Source organism: Grampus griseus (genome assembly GCF_964374135.1).
Source record: "Grampus griseus genome assembly, chromosome: 6".
NCBI lineage: Eukaryota > Metazoa > Chordata > Mammalia > Artiodactyla > Delphinidae > Grampus > Grampus griseus.
This window is the reverse complement of record NC_139000.1, coordinates 94,340,419-94,356,220: the sequence shown is the minus strand read 5'-3', so window position 1 is coordinate 94,356,220 and position 15,802 is coordinate 94,340,419. Positions and strand designations below refer to the sequence as shown.

The window sequence follows — 15,802 nt, the reverse complement described above, 5'->3', positions numbered from 1 at the left end:
TTGTAATTATTTTAACCACAGAATGAACTGTGTTTCTGCTACAAAAACTTTTGGTCCCACTGAGGTGACAAAGTGTTTGTGGCATCAGCAGACAATTGGTACTGGCCAGGGCCGTGTGTCTGATGTGCTGTCCTTTTGTTCCTGCTAAACATGGACCAAAAGGTGAAGGCACATGGAGGGCGCCCAGACCCAGGTAAAGACGTGGTTAGACCCATCAGAAGGGCAGCATGCATGTGAAAGCCCAGCCCTGCAGTAAGCCCTAAGCTTCCAAATTTTGCTCATTTACATCATAAATCCTTCCACAAAGGTGCCTTTCCCTATGTGCCTTCCTCTGTGACCCCAGGGAGGAGAACAGTTATCTCTAACGCAGGACACAATTTTCACTAGACAAGACTTGGGCGAGCGGCCACAGTGAAAATTCTACACACAGGCCTCTTTCCACTAGGGGGAGAAGCAGAGGACAGAGCGGAGGGGAGTGCTGGCTGCCTCCTGGGCAGGGCATCTCTTGCCCACTCACATTCTAGATGTTCTTCATCCTCAGACTCCTGGGAAGTGTGTTGAGCTGCTAGACAGTGTGGAAAATCCCACTGGAAAGAAGGCAAGAGCTCTACATGTTTATGACATGCATGCCCTCTATTCCTGTAAGTGTGTGGCCTTGCTACAGACACACTTTGCGGGTAGAAGAAGGACCCTGGGAGTTCAGCAGTGTGTATGGATGGTCTCTTTCTCAGATGCCATTACTGCTTTATCCAGCCCTTTCTGTGATGATTCTACAAACAGCCTGACCACAGAGATTGTGTCACTCATCTTTATAATCTCAGGGACTCTACATGTGCATTGCCGTTGTTTTGAGTATCTGCTCAGCACACAGGGATCCTCTCTTTAACACGATGATTAAACCACCATGTGGCAAAAAAGCATGGGCGGCTTCTGAAAGTTTCTTAACACAAGTTCTACCAGTGGACCCATGTCTTCTGCTGGCTAAGCTGGGGTGCCGACTGCTGCCTTTCTTCATGCCTGGCTCCCCTGTCATGAGTGGGGCCTCCTCTCTGGCCATAGGCTGGATGTACACTTTAAAATGTCTTAGGTACCACTGAAGACAAGATGGTCTGAGTTTATGTGTCTCGACTGACCTAAGAAGGATGGCTACAGCAAATCTGATATCAATGAGATCAAACATTAGCCAAGGATTAACTAAGACTCAGGGACTAGAAAAAAGTTCTCGGGTCTTGTATCTTCAACCCAAAGTCACACTCAATGAGGTTTACTTGTGGAGAGGGTCAGGATCTGTGGCTTTATTGTGAATTGATACTTGCCTTAGAAACTCCTCTTTAGATGACCTTGGCCACCAGGTTGTCCCTCACTATGAATACAGAAAAAGTCAGGGAATTCTGGCTGCAGGCCCTCTCTAGGGGAGAGCAAGCTTGGACCCCACTAAGCAGACGACAGCCCGCTGTACCCTGCTGTCTGTCCTAGGTCAGACCTGAGAGGACAGACATCCTCTTCCCTACTGGGTCTCCACGAAGAACTTTATTTATTAGTCTCCAGTCAAGTACAGTCTTCAGAGAGGCTTTTGGGGGGAAAGTAAGCCAAGCCAATTCATTCCAACAGGCTCCATTTTTCATACAGATGTGAGTCTTCTGCCTCAGAACACACAGAGCAAAAGCAGTATCCATACTTTTTATTTTCCCTTAACTGGGCTACAGGCTTAGAAATTGCAGTGGTCCAGCCTGATTTTTTTAAGCCTCAAAACACTTTTATCGGGGAATGTTTTTCAGTGGCAGGGCTCAGTCTTGGGACCTGTAGGGGCCATGTTCTGGAGGCAGTCAAACCTCTTCTCCTCTCCCTTCCTTCCCTCCACGGCAGGCATCACAAGCCAAGGGCACCCTCTGGCCACTGAAAATGCAGCCGAAATGGGCAAGAGGGTTCAGCACCCCATGGTGATGCTGGGTATTCAAATGCAGCCCAGGAGCCCGAGAACTGAAAAGACAAAGAAATTTGGAAACAAATCCTGCAAATAACCTGCCACACAGACAAGAAACACACATGAATCCACGGGACCCTTGGTCCTGGTGTCTGTCTGTCTTCCCACCGCTCCTCTGGGATGGGTTGCTTTGTGGAGGGCGTGTTCCAGGACAGGCTTTGGGGAACGACAGTCAGTGGAACATTCCACCTGAGCTGGCTCTCCCGGGCGGAGGAAGATGGAGACTCAAAATCAAAGCATTGGAATAGTCTTCCCTCGACTGCTCATTTGCTCAAAGGCAGCCACAGAAGGGCGCCAGAGCCGTTAGTTAACCACATCGTAGTAGTAATTGCGCAGCCGCAGTTCCACTGCTACAAATCCGGGCCTGTTCTCCACGCTGCAAAGGGAAGAGAGGCATTATTGTTTGTAATCAATGCTTGTGAAAAAGTGCTGGTCACAGCAGGGGTCTTTGCAGGCCAAGCGCTAGTGGAGTGGCGGCGCCCCACTTCCTCATGAGCCTGCGGTCACACTGCATCCCTGCTCTAAGTGTGGCTGACCAGAAGCCTCTGGGGAATACAATGTTAGGCCCACCCCAGACCTAAAGAACGCAATATGCACTCAACAAGGTTCCCAGGTGACTCCTGTCCACCTTAAAGATGGGAAAGTTTTGTTCTCAAAGTCAGGATCTTTTAACCGCAGGTTCAGAGACTGTCTCCTTATGACCTAGCAAAACAGAACGTGTCTGAAAATACTTAGTTGGTCAGTGTGCTGCAGATATATATTTAACGTTTGACTCAATCTTTTTTTAAAAAAAATGTGGACACAATTTAAACTTCCCCTCCCCACACCCCAATCAGATGGCTCTGGATTTTCTGAAAAGACGCTGCTATTCTAAACCTTAACGTGGCCAGGCCTTACTTCTGTCACTGTTGGCAGGTGAGGCGATGATGTATATAAACCATGGGTAAAAGTTTTTTTAACAACTTGCAACCTCTAAACAAACTTCTATAGACATCTCTGCTTTCTCTAACATGGGCATACTGAACAGAATCAGTTGGAAGCAAGTATTTCTTAAAATTCGGAGAGTCTATCCTTGCTTGGAAGTTAATTTTATTTTGCAAGAGTTTTGCCTATATTGCAAGTGGGTAAAACTGCCCAAAAAGTGACATAGAACTTGAGGTTAAACTGCATGAACTGTCCACATTCAACCTTTTTGACCTACAACAACTGTGATTTCACATGGTTCAGTCTAGTTATAAGAGAACAGCCAGGGACCACCCATGGGAACCAAGAATCATTTACTGTTATAAGGGCAGGGTGGCTTCTACAGAACCAAAATAGGTTGTCTTGTCAAAGGGCATCAAACAAATGGTTGCACCTACAGCTTTCAAGAGCAGGCAATAAAACTGCGTAAAAATATCAGCCATCTGTGGTCATGTCTATAGACCACACTCACTGTGGGAAGATGTCTCTGGCCACCACATTGTGTTGCAGGAGGGGACGTGATGGCCAAGCCTGGGATGTAGGACCATGTGTGGAAACCTGTGTCCACACGGAAGGAAAGCCTCCCTCCTGCTACTAAACTTCAAGCCAAAGAACACAACTTCAACATCTTTGCCAAACAGGGTGTTCTACTCCTACCATGGGGATCCAAATGCACCAAGAGTCCCTTTGAGTCTTGCTATAAGGGTTTCATCCACCCAGCAGCCTAGCACCAAGCAAACAAACTAGTGTAGGGAAACAGGAGTACAGACTGGCCCTCAGCAAAGACACCTGGTCAGGTTTCCCAGGGAACCTCTCCTTTATACCATGGGTGAGGTTGCCTCTAGGACATCACTGAGCTTCTGCAGAGGAGGGTGGTCAAGTGTCCTGTGTGTGTGCCAGCGTCCTGGTCACTCCCGACTACCTGGGTCTGGGGTGCTCTTTCCGCTCTGACCCTCGTGCCTAGTGGGGGCATTGCCGGCACTCAAGCTCCTCAACCTGCAGTTCTCGGTTGGAATGCCCCTCCCTAAAAGAGGCCAGTATGGACTCTCCAATGGAAGTATGACCCTCCCCCCAAAACTCTCTACTCTCATTCAAAGCTCCCTGTAGCTTGCTCTATAGCACCCATCACAATACATAATCAGGCGTTTATGTTGGGGTTAATTTGTTTCCTGTTTGCCTAGCCCAGAATTGTAACCTCCATGAGGAAAGTGGCAGGGAAATAACTGCCCTCTCTTTTGCTGACCCTGGGTCACTTCTAGATAATAATGAGATTCTTCACTTCCACTCCCAGCTACAGTTGTGGAAGATGCTTCCCGGGGTGTTGCAGAATCCCAGGTGGCATCTGAAAGCACCTGAAATATCCATCATCCTGAAGATACTCTTGCAATATCAGCTGTCATATCTGAGAACAAACCTGACCCTCGAAGTACCAAATCTACTGGCAGATATATGAGCTCCCCCGGATGACAGACCTGAATCATTGCCAAGTTGCAAGGGCGCTATACGCACACTTCAGTGTCAGAGGGACAGAGACCATGGCTTGGAGGTTTCCCCATGATGCATGTCCAGGCTGCCAAACCCAGGCAAGGTCAAAGGCCACGTCCCTGATTCTTAGGTGCAGTGTGTTTCCCTTGCCAGCTGAGCTGCCCTGGACATCACCTGCCTACAACGTCACATGTGCTCTACCAGGCAGGCCATGTGAGGCCCCTCAGTGCAGACTCTAGGGCCACTGTTCCAAGTTCTGAGTTGCTTCTCGGGAAGTGCTACCTTGGCCAATCCATCTGTGAACTGGCCACCATCCGTGGTCATGCCTCACTCTGAAAGGTGGTCAGGAATTAGGAAGTATGACATCCCCCTGCTAAGTACCTCTGCCATCCGCTCATGCCAAAATAGCACGTATCACCAGACCAGACCCTTAAGCGTATGTTTTTACTTTGACCACCCCTCCACCCTTTGGCCAATATTATCTACGTTTAAATTTTGATATCCCGAATTAGAGTAATTGTCTATACTCTTTAGACTAAAGAATATAAGTGTGTGGTCCAGGAAGCAAGACCTCTCCCCCCATTGTTTGTTTAGAAAGGAGCCCATCCCTGATTCATGAAAAGACAGAATTCATGCTCCTTTTTAGCGCTCAGCAATTCTATCTGCCTCCAGAGCATTGGGCTAAATGGCAGGAAGGGCTGGGTACTCACTCATAGGTCCAGCACAGGGTCATCAGCTCGTACATCTCTCTCGGACACCCTGGAGGGCACCCCATCCTCTCTCCTTTCTCCAGCATAGCAGAAACTTCGCTGCCTTTCATTCCCTAAAACACACAAAATATTCTTGAGCTTTTTAAACATAGCACGCAGCAAAACAAAACAAATACATTCTACCCCCCAAAAGAAACAAAAGAGTACATGCTGTGTGATTTCAACTATATAAAGTACAAAAAATAGGAGCACCTAATCTATTTTTTTAATATTTATTTGGCTGCTCTGGGTTTTAGTTGCAGCACACGGGATCTTCATTGTCATGTGCAAGATCTTTAGTTGTGGCATGTGGGATCTTTTTAGCTGCGGCATGTGGGATCTAGTTCTCTGACCAGGGACCGAACCTGGGCCCCCCTCATTGGAAGCGTGGAGTCTTAACCACTGGACCACCAGGGAAGTACCAGGAGCACCTAATCTATGATGCTAGAAGTCAGATGGGTTACCCTTGGGGTAAGTTTTGTGTGTGCAGGGGGAAAGGGGGGCTTCTGTTCTGTTTCTTCATTTGGGGGCTGGCTTCATGGGTGTGTCCCAATTGTGAAAATCCATCAAGCTGTGGCCTAGGATTTGTGCACTTTTCAGTATATATATATATATATATATATATATATATATATATATATATATATATATATATATATATATATGAAAGAAAAAAATCGGAAAAAGGTAACAGCTACAAATTTGATAACGGGAATAGCCATTATTTCTATTTCAAATCTAATAAGTGGTGATTTGGGTATACATTTGATGAAATAAAATTTATATTTTAAGGCAGGACAAGAAAAAAATTAAACATAAAATTCTGTGTTTGTTTGGACATTCTCCCTCCCTCCCTGCTGTGCAGTGTGCATCTGCATTACACATTAACCAGAGCTCCTCAAAGATGGGAGTGTCTGTTTGACCATAAAGATCACTTTTTTTCCTTTCTTCTGACGCTAGCACTGTAACTTCTTTAAAAAACAGTGCTCTTTCCTAGCTCTGTAGGTCATGGTGACTTGCCGCTCCCTCTGTACATGTTTACCTGGACTGTGTATCCCTAGTGACCTTTATGTAAAATATCGGTATGTCATTTTGATGTATGATCCTTTGTCTCAAAAATATATATGACTGTGCCTTTGACTTCTAACGGTGGAACAGTTCTCAGAGCTTTCCGAGAATCTACTTCCTGGGTTATAGTCCTCAGTTTGGCTCAAATAAAATTCCCTTTTACCCTTCTTAACTTGATAGTTAATTGAATTTTTGTTGACATATTTTATGCATATTTATATGTGTAATACACAATTAAAAAAACCCCACATACTGTCCAGATAGCTTCAAATATTTCTTTCAGTTTAGAATAAAGTGAGATCATATTCACCCCCCACTCTCAAAAGATAAAGACTCAGAAAGGGTGTCCAGATTTGATGATTTTCAGGGTCCTTTAAAGATAATCTGGGGCTTATCTGTTTTGATGGTCTGTTAATTAGGAAATGAAACAAATGTAGCTCACCCGATACGGCTTCTGCCCGTAGGAAAATGCTTCCCACATTAACACTCCAAAGCTCCAGACGTCACTCTTGCTGGAGAACTTGAAGTAGTTGATGCATTCCGGAGCGTACCACTTCACGGGCCACTTCCCGTGGGTCTGGGCCTGAAAACCAAGCACATAAAGAGATGTTTCATTAAGAATAAAATGGTGGACATCATGTTTGTTCATAGCAGCACTATTCACAACAGCCAAAGGTGGAAGCAACCCAAATGTCCATCGACAAATGAATGGATAAACAAAATGGGGTATATTGATACAGTGGAGTATCATTCAGCCTTAGGAAGGAAGGGAACTCTGATACACGCCACGACATGGATGAACCATGCGGTTACCCTTTATTATGCTCAGTGAAGTAGGCAATTCAAGTCACTAAAGGACAAATATTGTATGATTCCACTCATCTGATGCCCCTGGAGTAGTCCCATTCATAGAGACAGAAAGTAGAATAATGGTTGCCTGGGGCTGTGGAGAGAGGGTGGGATGGACAGTAGTTGTTTAATGGGTATAGAGTTTCGGTTTGGGAAGATGAAAAGAATTCTAGAGATGGGTTGTGAGCAAAGTGAATGTACTGAACATTACTAAACTGTACCCTTAAAGACAGTTAAGATGGTAAAATTTATGTTATGTGCATTTTACCATAATTAAAAAAAAGAAATAAAATCATGACTCACAAAATGCCTGTGTGTATATAACTGGTCTGAATCTTAAAAATATGTTAAATATTAACATCTTAAATTTAAAAAATGTAAATACATATTTTTAAGGTTCAGACTGAATTTTTTGTATTTTTTAGTCGCTTTCTCTTACCTCTTCCTTTGTCTACTCACAGCTTCTTGGAGCTTGGCGTGGCAATGCAAGAGTCAGGCCTGAATATTACTTCATGGTTTTGCTCCAAGAAATACTAGGTTGTTCATAATATATTTAACTATTACTGTACATTTGTCTACATCTTTAAGCCAACATTGTTTTGGGGGAGATGGTTTGCTAGTATTTAAAACAAAGTTGTAAACTTTCTAATTTAAAAAAGCAGGTGCTAGTAAAGAGATAAAAATCTTGCCTAGCAAAACTCTTTCTTTGGGGCTTTAGGGTTCAGCGTGGTGTAGTGAAGTCTTGATACCTCCCATGGAAGTCACTCTAACCTGGGTGACATCTCTTGAAGTGGAGGGAGGGAGGTGAGTTGCCCTACGGTGGTCAGAGGAGACAACTCGGGGATATCAATCTGAGACCACAGGTGCTAGGGCACTTCTCTAAATGACACACTGCTTATATGTCTGTCTCATGTTATGTATTATTTCTAGATTTTGATTTCAAAAGTTGTGGACAATCTAGTCATGTGTGTTATTTCAAGTTTATTCTGAATTTTAAACTGATCACAAGATAAACCTTTGACAAACCCTAAATATGATGAAAAGGGAATCTCTCTCCACCACAAACTCCAAATCCTCACCAAGAGAGACAGCACGTTTGATCGTTTTTCTTGAATCCTTCCAGAAAAATCTACATATAAGTATAAACTGGTAATATATGCTTTCTTGAGGGGTAATCAAGCTATAGGTATATACATTTTGCACTTTTTACTTTTTCTACTTAACCATGTGTCATAGATATATGTCTATGTCAGCACATGCAAAGAAAGTCACTTTTAGGAGAGTTAATTGTATGCTTCGCATAAATCTGCTACAACTGATTTAACCAGCCTCCTACTGAGAGGTCATTAAGTCGTTTACTGATTTTTGCTATTACACATCATGCTAGAATGAACATTACTGACAGTGTATCTTCCCTGTGTGTAGAGTACTTGTAAGGAGTTGCTGGATTAAAGGGCATTTGCATTTACAGTCCTGCTGCACAAATTCACGCTGTCATGCACAGTTCTCTGAGCACTGAGCTAATCTGCTTTCATCACTATCATTTCTCTTTAATCTTGCTTAACTCTTTAATGTTTTCCATTTCACTTTGTTTTCTTAAAGAAATTCTCCATGTTCCCATCTTTTCATTTGTGTTCAGTCTCTTTTAGCTGCTTCTAACATGGCTTCTTTCTTTTGTACAGTATGATGATTGAGACACGTATATATTGCAAAATGTTTACAACATAAGGTTAGTTAACACATCCTTCACCTGACAAAATTGCTAATTTTTGTTGTCACTGTTGTAATGGTGAGAACACTTAAGATCTACTTTCTCAGTAACTTCCAAGTACTATACAATGTAGTACTGTTAACTCTAGGCACCGAGCTGCAGATTAGATTCCCAGAATTTATTCCTCTTATAACTAGAACTTTGTACCCTTTGACCAACATCTTCTCATTTCCCCCACCTCCCAAACCCTGGCAACCAAAATCTACTCTCTGTTTCTATGAGTTTGGCTTTTTAAAATTCCACATATAAATGATATCATACAGTATTTGTCTTTCTCTGACTTATTTCATTTAGCATAATGCCCTCAAGGTCCATCTATGTTATTGCAAATGGCAAGATTTCCTTCTTTTTTATGTCTGAATATATCCTATATATTTGTCTACAGTTTTAAGCCAACACACACATACACACACACACGCATGCACACACACACACATACACGTATCATATTTTCTTTATCCATTCATCTATTGAGGGATATTAGGTTGTTTCCATGTCTTGGCTATTGTAAATAATGCTGTAATGAACATGGGGGTAAAGATATCTTTACGAGATAGTGATTTCATTACCTTTGGATACATATACAGAATGGGATTGCCAGATGATACAGTAGTTCTACTGTTAATTTTTGAGGAAACTCCATACTGCTTTCCATAGTGGCTGCACCAATTTACATTCCCACCAACAGTGTACAAGGATTCCCCTTTCTCCATATCCTCAACAACACTTGTTATCTCTTATCTTTTTGGTGATTGATCGCTATTTTAACAGGTATGAAGAGACATCTCATTGTGGTTCTGATTTGCATTTCTCTGATGCTTAGTGATGTCAAATACCCTTACATGTATTTGTTGGCCATTTGAATGTCTTCTTTTGTCATAGAAATATAGAAAAAAATAGAATACTTCTATTCAGGTCCTTTGCCCATTTAAAAATCTGATTATTCGGGGGGCTTTACTATTGAGTTGTATGAGTTACTTATATATTTTGGATAATTACCGATTATCAGATAGATGGCTTGCAAATATTTTCTCCCATTCTGTAGGTTGAACTTTCATCCTGTTGATGTTTCTTTTGTTGTACAGAAACTTGTTAGTTTGATGTAGTCCCATTTGTTGATTTCTCCTTTTGTTGCATGTGCATTTGGTGTCATATCCAAAAAATCATTGCCAAGACCAACACTGAGGAGCTTTTTCCATATGTTTTCTTCTAGGAGTTTTATGGTTTCAAGTCTTACAATCAAGTCCTTAATCCATTTTGAGTTAATTTTTGTTAATGTTATAATATAGAGGTCCAATTTCATTCTTTTGCATGTGAATATCCAGTTTTTTTAACACTATTGAAGAGACTATTTTTTCCCCATTGAACATTCTTGACTCTCTTGTCAAATATTAGTTGACTATATATGCATGGGTTTATTTCTAGTTTCTTGATTCTGTTCCATTGATCTATGTGTCTGTTTTTATGTCAGTACCACACTGTTTTGATTACTACAGTTTTGTAGCATAGTTTGAAATCAGGAAGCATATGCTTTCAGCTTTGTTCTTTCTCAAGATTGCTTTGGCTATTCAGGGTTTTTTTGGGTTCCATATGAATTTTAGGATTATTTTTTCTATTTTTGTGAAAAATGCCACTGGAATTCTAATAGGGATTTGTATTGAATCTATAGATGGCTTTGGGTAGTGTAGTCATTTTAACAATATTAACTCTTCTGATCCATGAACACAGGTTATCTTTCCATTTCTTCAATTTTTTTTCATCAATTTCTTATTTTTGGTACATAGATCTTTCAGTTTCTTGGTTAAATTTATCCCTAAGTATTCTATTGCTTTGATGCAATTGTAAATGAGATTTTTTTCCTTTATTTCTTTTTCAGATAGTTCACCATTAGTGTATAGAAATGCAACTGTTTTTTGTGTGTTGATTTTGTATCTTGCTATTTACTGAATTTGTTGATTAGTTTTCAGTTTTTTGAGGGAGTCTTTAGGGTTTTCTATATACAGTTGACCCTTGAACAATGTAGGGGTTGGGGGTGCCGACACTTCACACAGTCAAAAATCCATATATAACCTTACAGTTGGCCCTCTGTATCCACAGTTCTGCATCCATGGATTCAACCCATAGTGGATTGTGTAGTACTGTAGTACATACTAATGAAAGAAATCCATGTGTAAGTGGACCTGCACAGTTCAAATCTGTGTTGTTCAAGGGTCAACTGTATAAGATCATGTCATCTGCAAATAGAGATGAGGTAATTTTGGTTTATAAGCCTTTTATTTCTCTTTTCTTTCTTTCTTTCTTTTTTTTTTTTTTTGCCTAATTGCTCTGGCTAGGACTTCCAGTACTGTTTAATCAGTGGTGTGAGTGGGCACCCTTGTCTTATTCCTTATCTTAGATGAAAAACTTTCAACCTTTCTCCACTGAGTCTGATGTTAGCTGTAGGCTTGCCATACATGGCCTTTATTGTGTTGAGGTATGTTCCTTCTATACTGACTTTTTTGAGACTGTTTATTATGAAATGATGTGAATTATGTCAAATGCTTTTTCTGCACCTAATAAGATGACCATATGATTTTTATCTTTCACTCTATTAATGTGGGATATCATATTTATTGATTTGAGTATATTGAACTATCCTTGAATTCAAGAATAAATCCCACTTGACCATGGTGTATGATCTTTTTAACGTGTTGTTCAATTTAGTTTGCTAGTATTTCGTTGAGAATTTTTGCATCTATGTTCATCAGGGATATTGGCCTATAGTTTTCTTTCCTTGTATCTGGCTTTTGTATCAGGATAATGTTGGCCTTGAAAAATGAATTTGAGAGTATTTCTTCCTCTTCCATTTTTGGGAATAGTTTGAGAAGGACTGGCATTAATTCTTCTTGATATGTTTAATAGAATTCTCTTGTAAATTCTGTTAGGCCCATTTGGTCTAAAGCACAAGTCAAGTCCAATGTTTCCTTATTGATTTTCTGTCTCTATGACTTATCCATTGTTAAAAGTGGGGTATTGAAGACTGCTACTATTATTATATCGTTATCTATTTCTCCCTTCAGATATGTTAATATTTGATTAATATATTCAGGTTCTCCAATGTTGGGTACATGTATATTTACAATTATTTTATCTTCTTAATGAATTGACCCCTTTACCATTATAAGATGACTGACCTCCTTTGTCTCTTGTACCAGTTTCTGGATTAAAGTCTGTTTTGTCTGATATAAACATAGGTATACCTGCTACTTCTTGGTTTACATTTGCATGGAATATATTTTTCTATCCCTTCACTTTGAGTTTTTCTGTGTCCTTAAAGTTGAAATGAGTCTCTTGTAGGCAGCATATAGTTGACTTTTTTTTTTTGTCCATTCAGCCACTCTATGCTTTTTTGATTGGAAAATTTCATCCATTTACAATTAAAGTAATTATTCATAGGTAAAGACTTACTAATACCATATTACGGTTTTTTGGATGTTTTAAATTTCTTTTGCTCCTTTCTTCCTCTCTTACTGTCTTCCTTTTTGATTTGATGAATTTCCATAGTGGTATACTTTGCTTCCCTTTTCTCTATCTTGTATGTATCTATGGCAAGTTTTTGACTTGTGGTTACCCTGAGGCTTACATAAAACATCTTATAAATATAAGTCTATTTTAAGGTGATAACAGCTTAACTTCGATTGTATGTAGAAACTCTACCCTTGTACTCCTCCCCACATGTTATGTTTTGTTTTGTTTTGTTTTTTGCGGTATGCGGGCCTCTCACTGTTGTGACCTCTCCCGTTGTGGAGCACAGGCTCCGGACGCGCAGGCTCAGCCGTCCATGGCTCACAGGCCCAGCCGCTCCGCGGCGTGTGGGATCTTCCCTGACTGGGACACGAACCCATGTCCCCTGTATCAGCAGGCGGACTCTCAACCATTGCGCCACCAGGGAAGCCCATGTTATGTTTTTGATATCACAATTTATGTCTTTTTATATCATGTATCTATTAACAAATTATTGTAGCTATAGCTATTTTTAATACTTCTGTTCTTTAATCTTTGTATCAGCATTAAGTGATTAACACAACACCATATTAGAGTAATGGGGTATGCTGAATTTGACTATATACTTACCTTTATCAGTACGTTTTATATTTTCATATGCTTCCATGTTACTAATTAGCTTCCTTTTATTTCAGCTTGAAGAACTCAGAATTTCTTGTAAGGAAGATCTAGTGGTGATAAACTCTCTCAGCTTTTGTTTGCCTGGGAAAGTCTTTGTCTCACCTTCCTTTCTGAAGGACAGTTTTGGAACATAAAGTATTCTTGGTTGGCAATGTTTTTCTTTCAGAACTTTGAATGTATCATTCCACTCTCTCCTGGCCTGTAGGTTTGTGCTGAGAAATCTGGTGGTAGTCTTATGGGGAGCTCCCTTGTAAGGGACAAGCTTTTTTTCCTCTTGCTGTTTTTAAGATTCTCTCTTTGCCTGATTTTTGACAATTTTATTATTTTGTGTCTTGGAGAAGATCTATTTGAATTGAATTTATTTGGGGACCTATGAGCTTCATGAACTTGGATGTCTAAATCTCTCCTCAGATTTGGGAAGTCTCAGCCATTATTTTTTTATTTTTAATTTTTTGTTTTCAGTATGCGGGCCTCTCACTGCTGTGGCCTCTCCCGTTGCAGAGCACAGGCTCCGGACGCGCAGGCTCAGCGGCCATGGCTCACGGGCCCAGCCGCTCCGCAGCATGTGGGATCTTCCCGGACCGGGGCACGAACCTGTGTCCCCTGCACCAGCAGGTGGACTCTCAACCACTGCGCCACCAGGGAAGCCCTCAGCCATTATTTTTAAAAATAAGTTCTCTGCCCCTTTCACCCTCTCTTCTTCTTGGACTTCAGAAATATATAACTTGTTTCTCTTAATGGTGTCCCATAAGTCCCGTAGGCTTACCTCACTTCTTTTTATTCTTTTTTCCTTTTTGCTCCTCTGACTAGCTAATTGCAAATGATCTGTCTTTGACTTCACTGATTCTTTCTTCTGCTTGGTCCAGTTTGTGGTTGAAACTCTCATTGAATTCTTCAGTTCAGTCTTTGTATTGTACAACTCCAAAAGTTCTGTTTGCTTCTTTTTTATGTTCTCTATGTCTTTGTTGAACTTATTTTGTTTTTGTACTGTTTTTCTGATTTTTATTAAATTGTTTATCTGTGTTCTTTTGTAGCTCTCTGAGCAGAAGAATTATTTTGAATTATTTGTTAGACAATCTGTGTATCTCCATTTTGGGGGGATCAGTTATTGGGAGTTTACCATGCTATTTTGGTTGTGTCATGTTTCCCTGATTCTTCATGATCCTTGCAGCCTTGTGTAGGCATCTGTACATTTGAAGATGCAGCCACCTCTTCCAGACTGTATGGGGTGACTTCAGTAAGGAAGGACTTTCACCTGTGGGTGGGAGCATGCTGGAGCATACTTTGACCCTGGGTCTAGGACATGGGTCCCCAACCCCTGGGCCAAAGACCAGTACTGGGCTGTACAGCAGGAGGTAAGCAGCAGGCAAGCGAGAAAAGCTTCATCTGTTTTTACAACCACTCCCCATTCCTCGCATTACCACCTGAGCTCCGCCTCCTGTCAGATCAGTGGCAGCATAGATTCTCATAGGAGCACAAACCCTGCTGTGAACAGCACATGCAAGGGATCTACGTTGCGTGCTCCGTATGAGAATCTAATGACTGATGATCTCAGGTGGAGCTGAGGTGGTGATGCTAGCTCTGGGGAGTGGCTGCAAATACAGATTATCATTAGCAGAGAGGTTTGACTGCACAGAGCCCATAATAAATCAATTGCTTGCAGACTCATATCAAAACCTTATCAGTGAGTGGCAAGTGAAAACAAGCCCCGGGCTCCCACTGATTCTGCATTATGGTGAGTTGTATAATTATTTCATTATATATTACAATGTAGTAATAATAGAAATAAAGTACACAATACATGTAATGTGCTTGAATCATCCCCAAACCATCCCCACCCCCGGTGTGTGGAAAAACTGTCTTCCACAAAACTGGTCCCTGGTGCCGAAAAAGTTGGGGACTGCTGGTCTAGGGTACAGGATATCAAGTGCAAGGGTATGTGATGGCTCCAGGTCTGGGGGTAGGGCTTGATGTTTCACTTGCTTACATCTCTGTGGTTCACAAAACAACAACTGTGTGCTCCTTGGCAATAGCTATAGGGGATCTGCAGTGGCTTCAAGGGCTGTTGGGGTCCTCAGTGGTACCTCCAGGCCCAGCAGCTAGGGACCAGGCAGGTGTTGGCAGTGGCCAGAGCCAGTGGTGTGCATATACTCAGCTGTGGGGGCTGGCTGCAGCTGCCTCTGTAGTGACTGGGGCTGGCTGCAAAACACATAGTGGCAAGGGCTGGGCCTAGCAGCACAGGTTGAGGCCAACTGTGGGTGCACTAGCAGCTGCAGTGACCCTGGGCTACTGACATGCTCTTTTGTGGCTGCAGAGACTTGCCATGGGTACATGCGTGGCACTAAAGGTGATGGGAGTTGGGCTGACAGTGTGTAAGTGTACAGCTGCAGGTGAGCCCAATGGTGCAGGCCAGTGACAGGAGACAGGGATATATCCAAGCCCACAAGATGCCATAGGGGCCTTGGCTGTCAGAGTGCACTCCTGCAGCCGCACAGGCTCATCCCAGGTATACGCACAGCAGTGGAGGCCAGTAATGGGATTTGAGCTGGCAGCGTGCAGGTGCACAGCTGCAGGAGATAGCCACGAGTGCACACATGCCGGTGGGGATCAGCCATTGGGGTCCAGGCAGCTGCAGCAGCTGGAGCGGGCTGCTGGTATGGATCCTGCTCCCCAGTGGGTGAGGTGGGGGGAGTAGGGAGGGACTCAGGTGGCTGGTGAATTAGAAAACCTGTAGGGCAAAAACCCTCAGCAGTGAAATCTGTGGGGAGT

The 15,802-nt window shown here is 42.1% G+C and overlaps 1 protein-coding gene across 1 annotated transcript in view; it reads right to left on the bottom strand.

Annotated features, from left to right (window-relative positions):
• Positions 1–1,570: 1,570 nt before the first annotated feature.
• Positions 1,571–15,802, bottom strand: part of SYK (spleen associated tyrosine kinase) — a 94,555-nt gene continuing 80,323 nt past the window's right edge. Inside the window, exons 12-14 of the mRNA XM_082657288.1 lie at positions 6,692–6,832; positions 5,143–5,255; positions 1,571–2,360 (exon numbers count right to left, since the gene is read on the bottom strand). Coding sequence (XP_082513414.1) covers positions 2,288–2,360; positions 5,143–5,255; positions 6,692–6,832 — 327 coding nt within the window. The 3' untranslated portion in view covers positions 1,571–2,287. The remainder of the gene's footprint in view (positions 2,361–5,142; positions 5,256–6,691; positions 6,833–15,802) is intronic.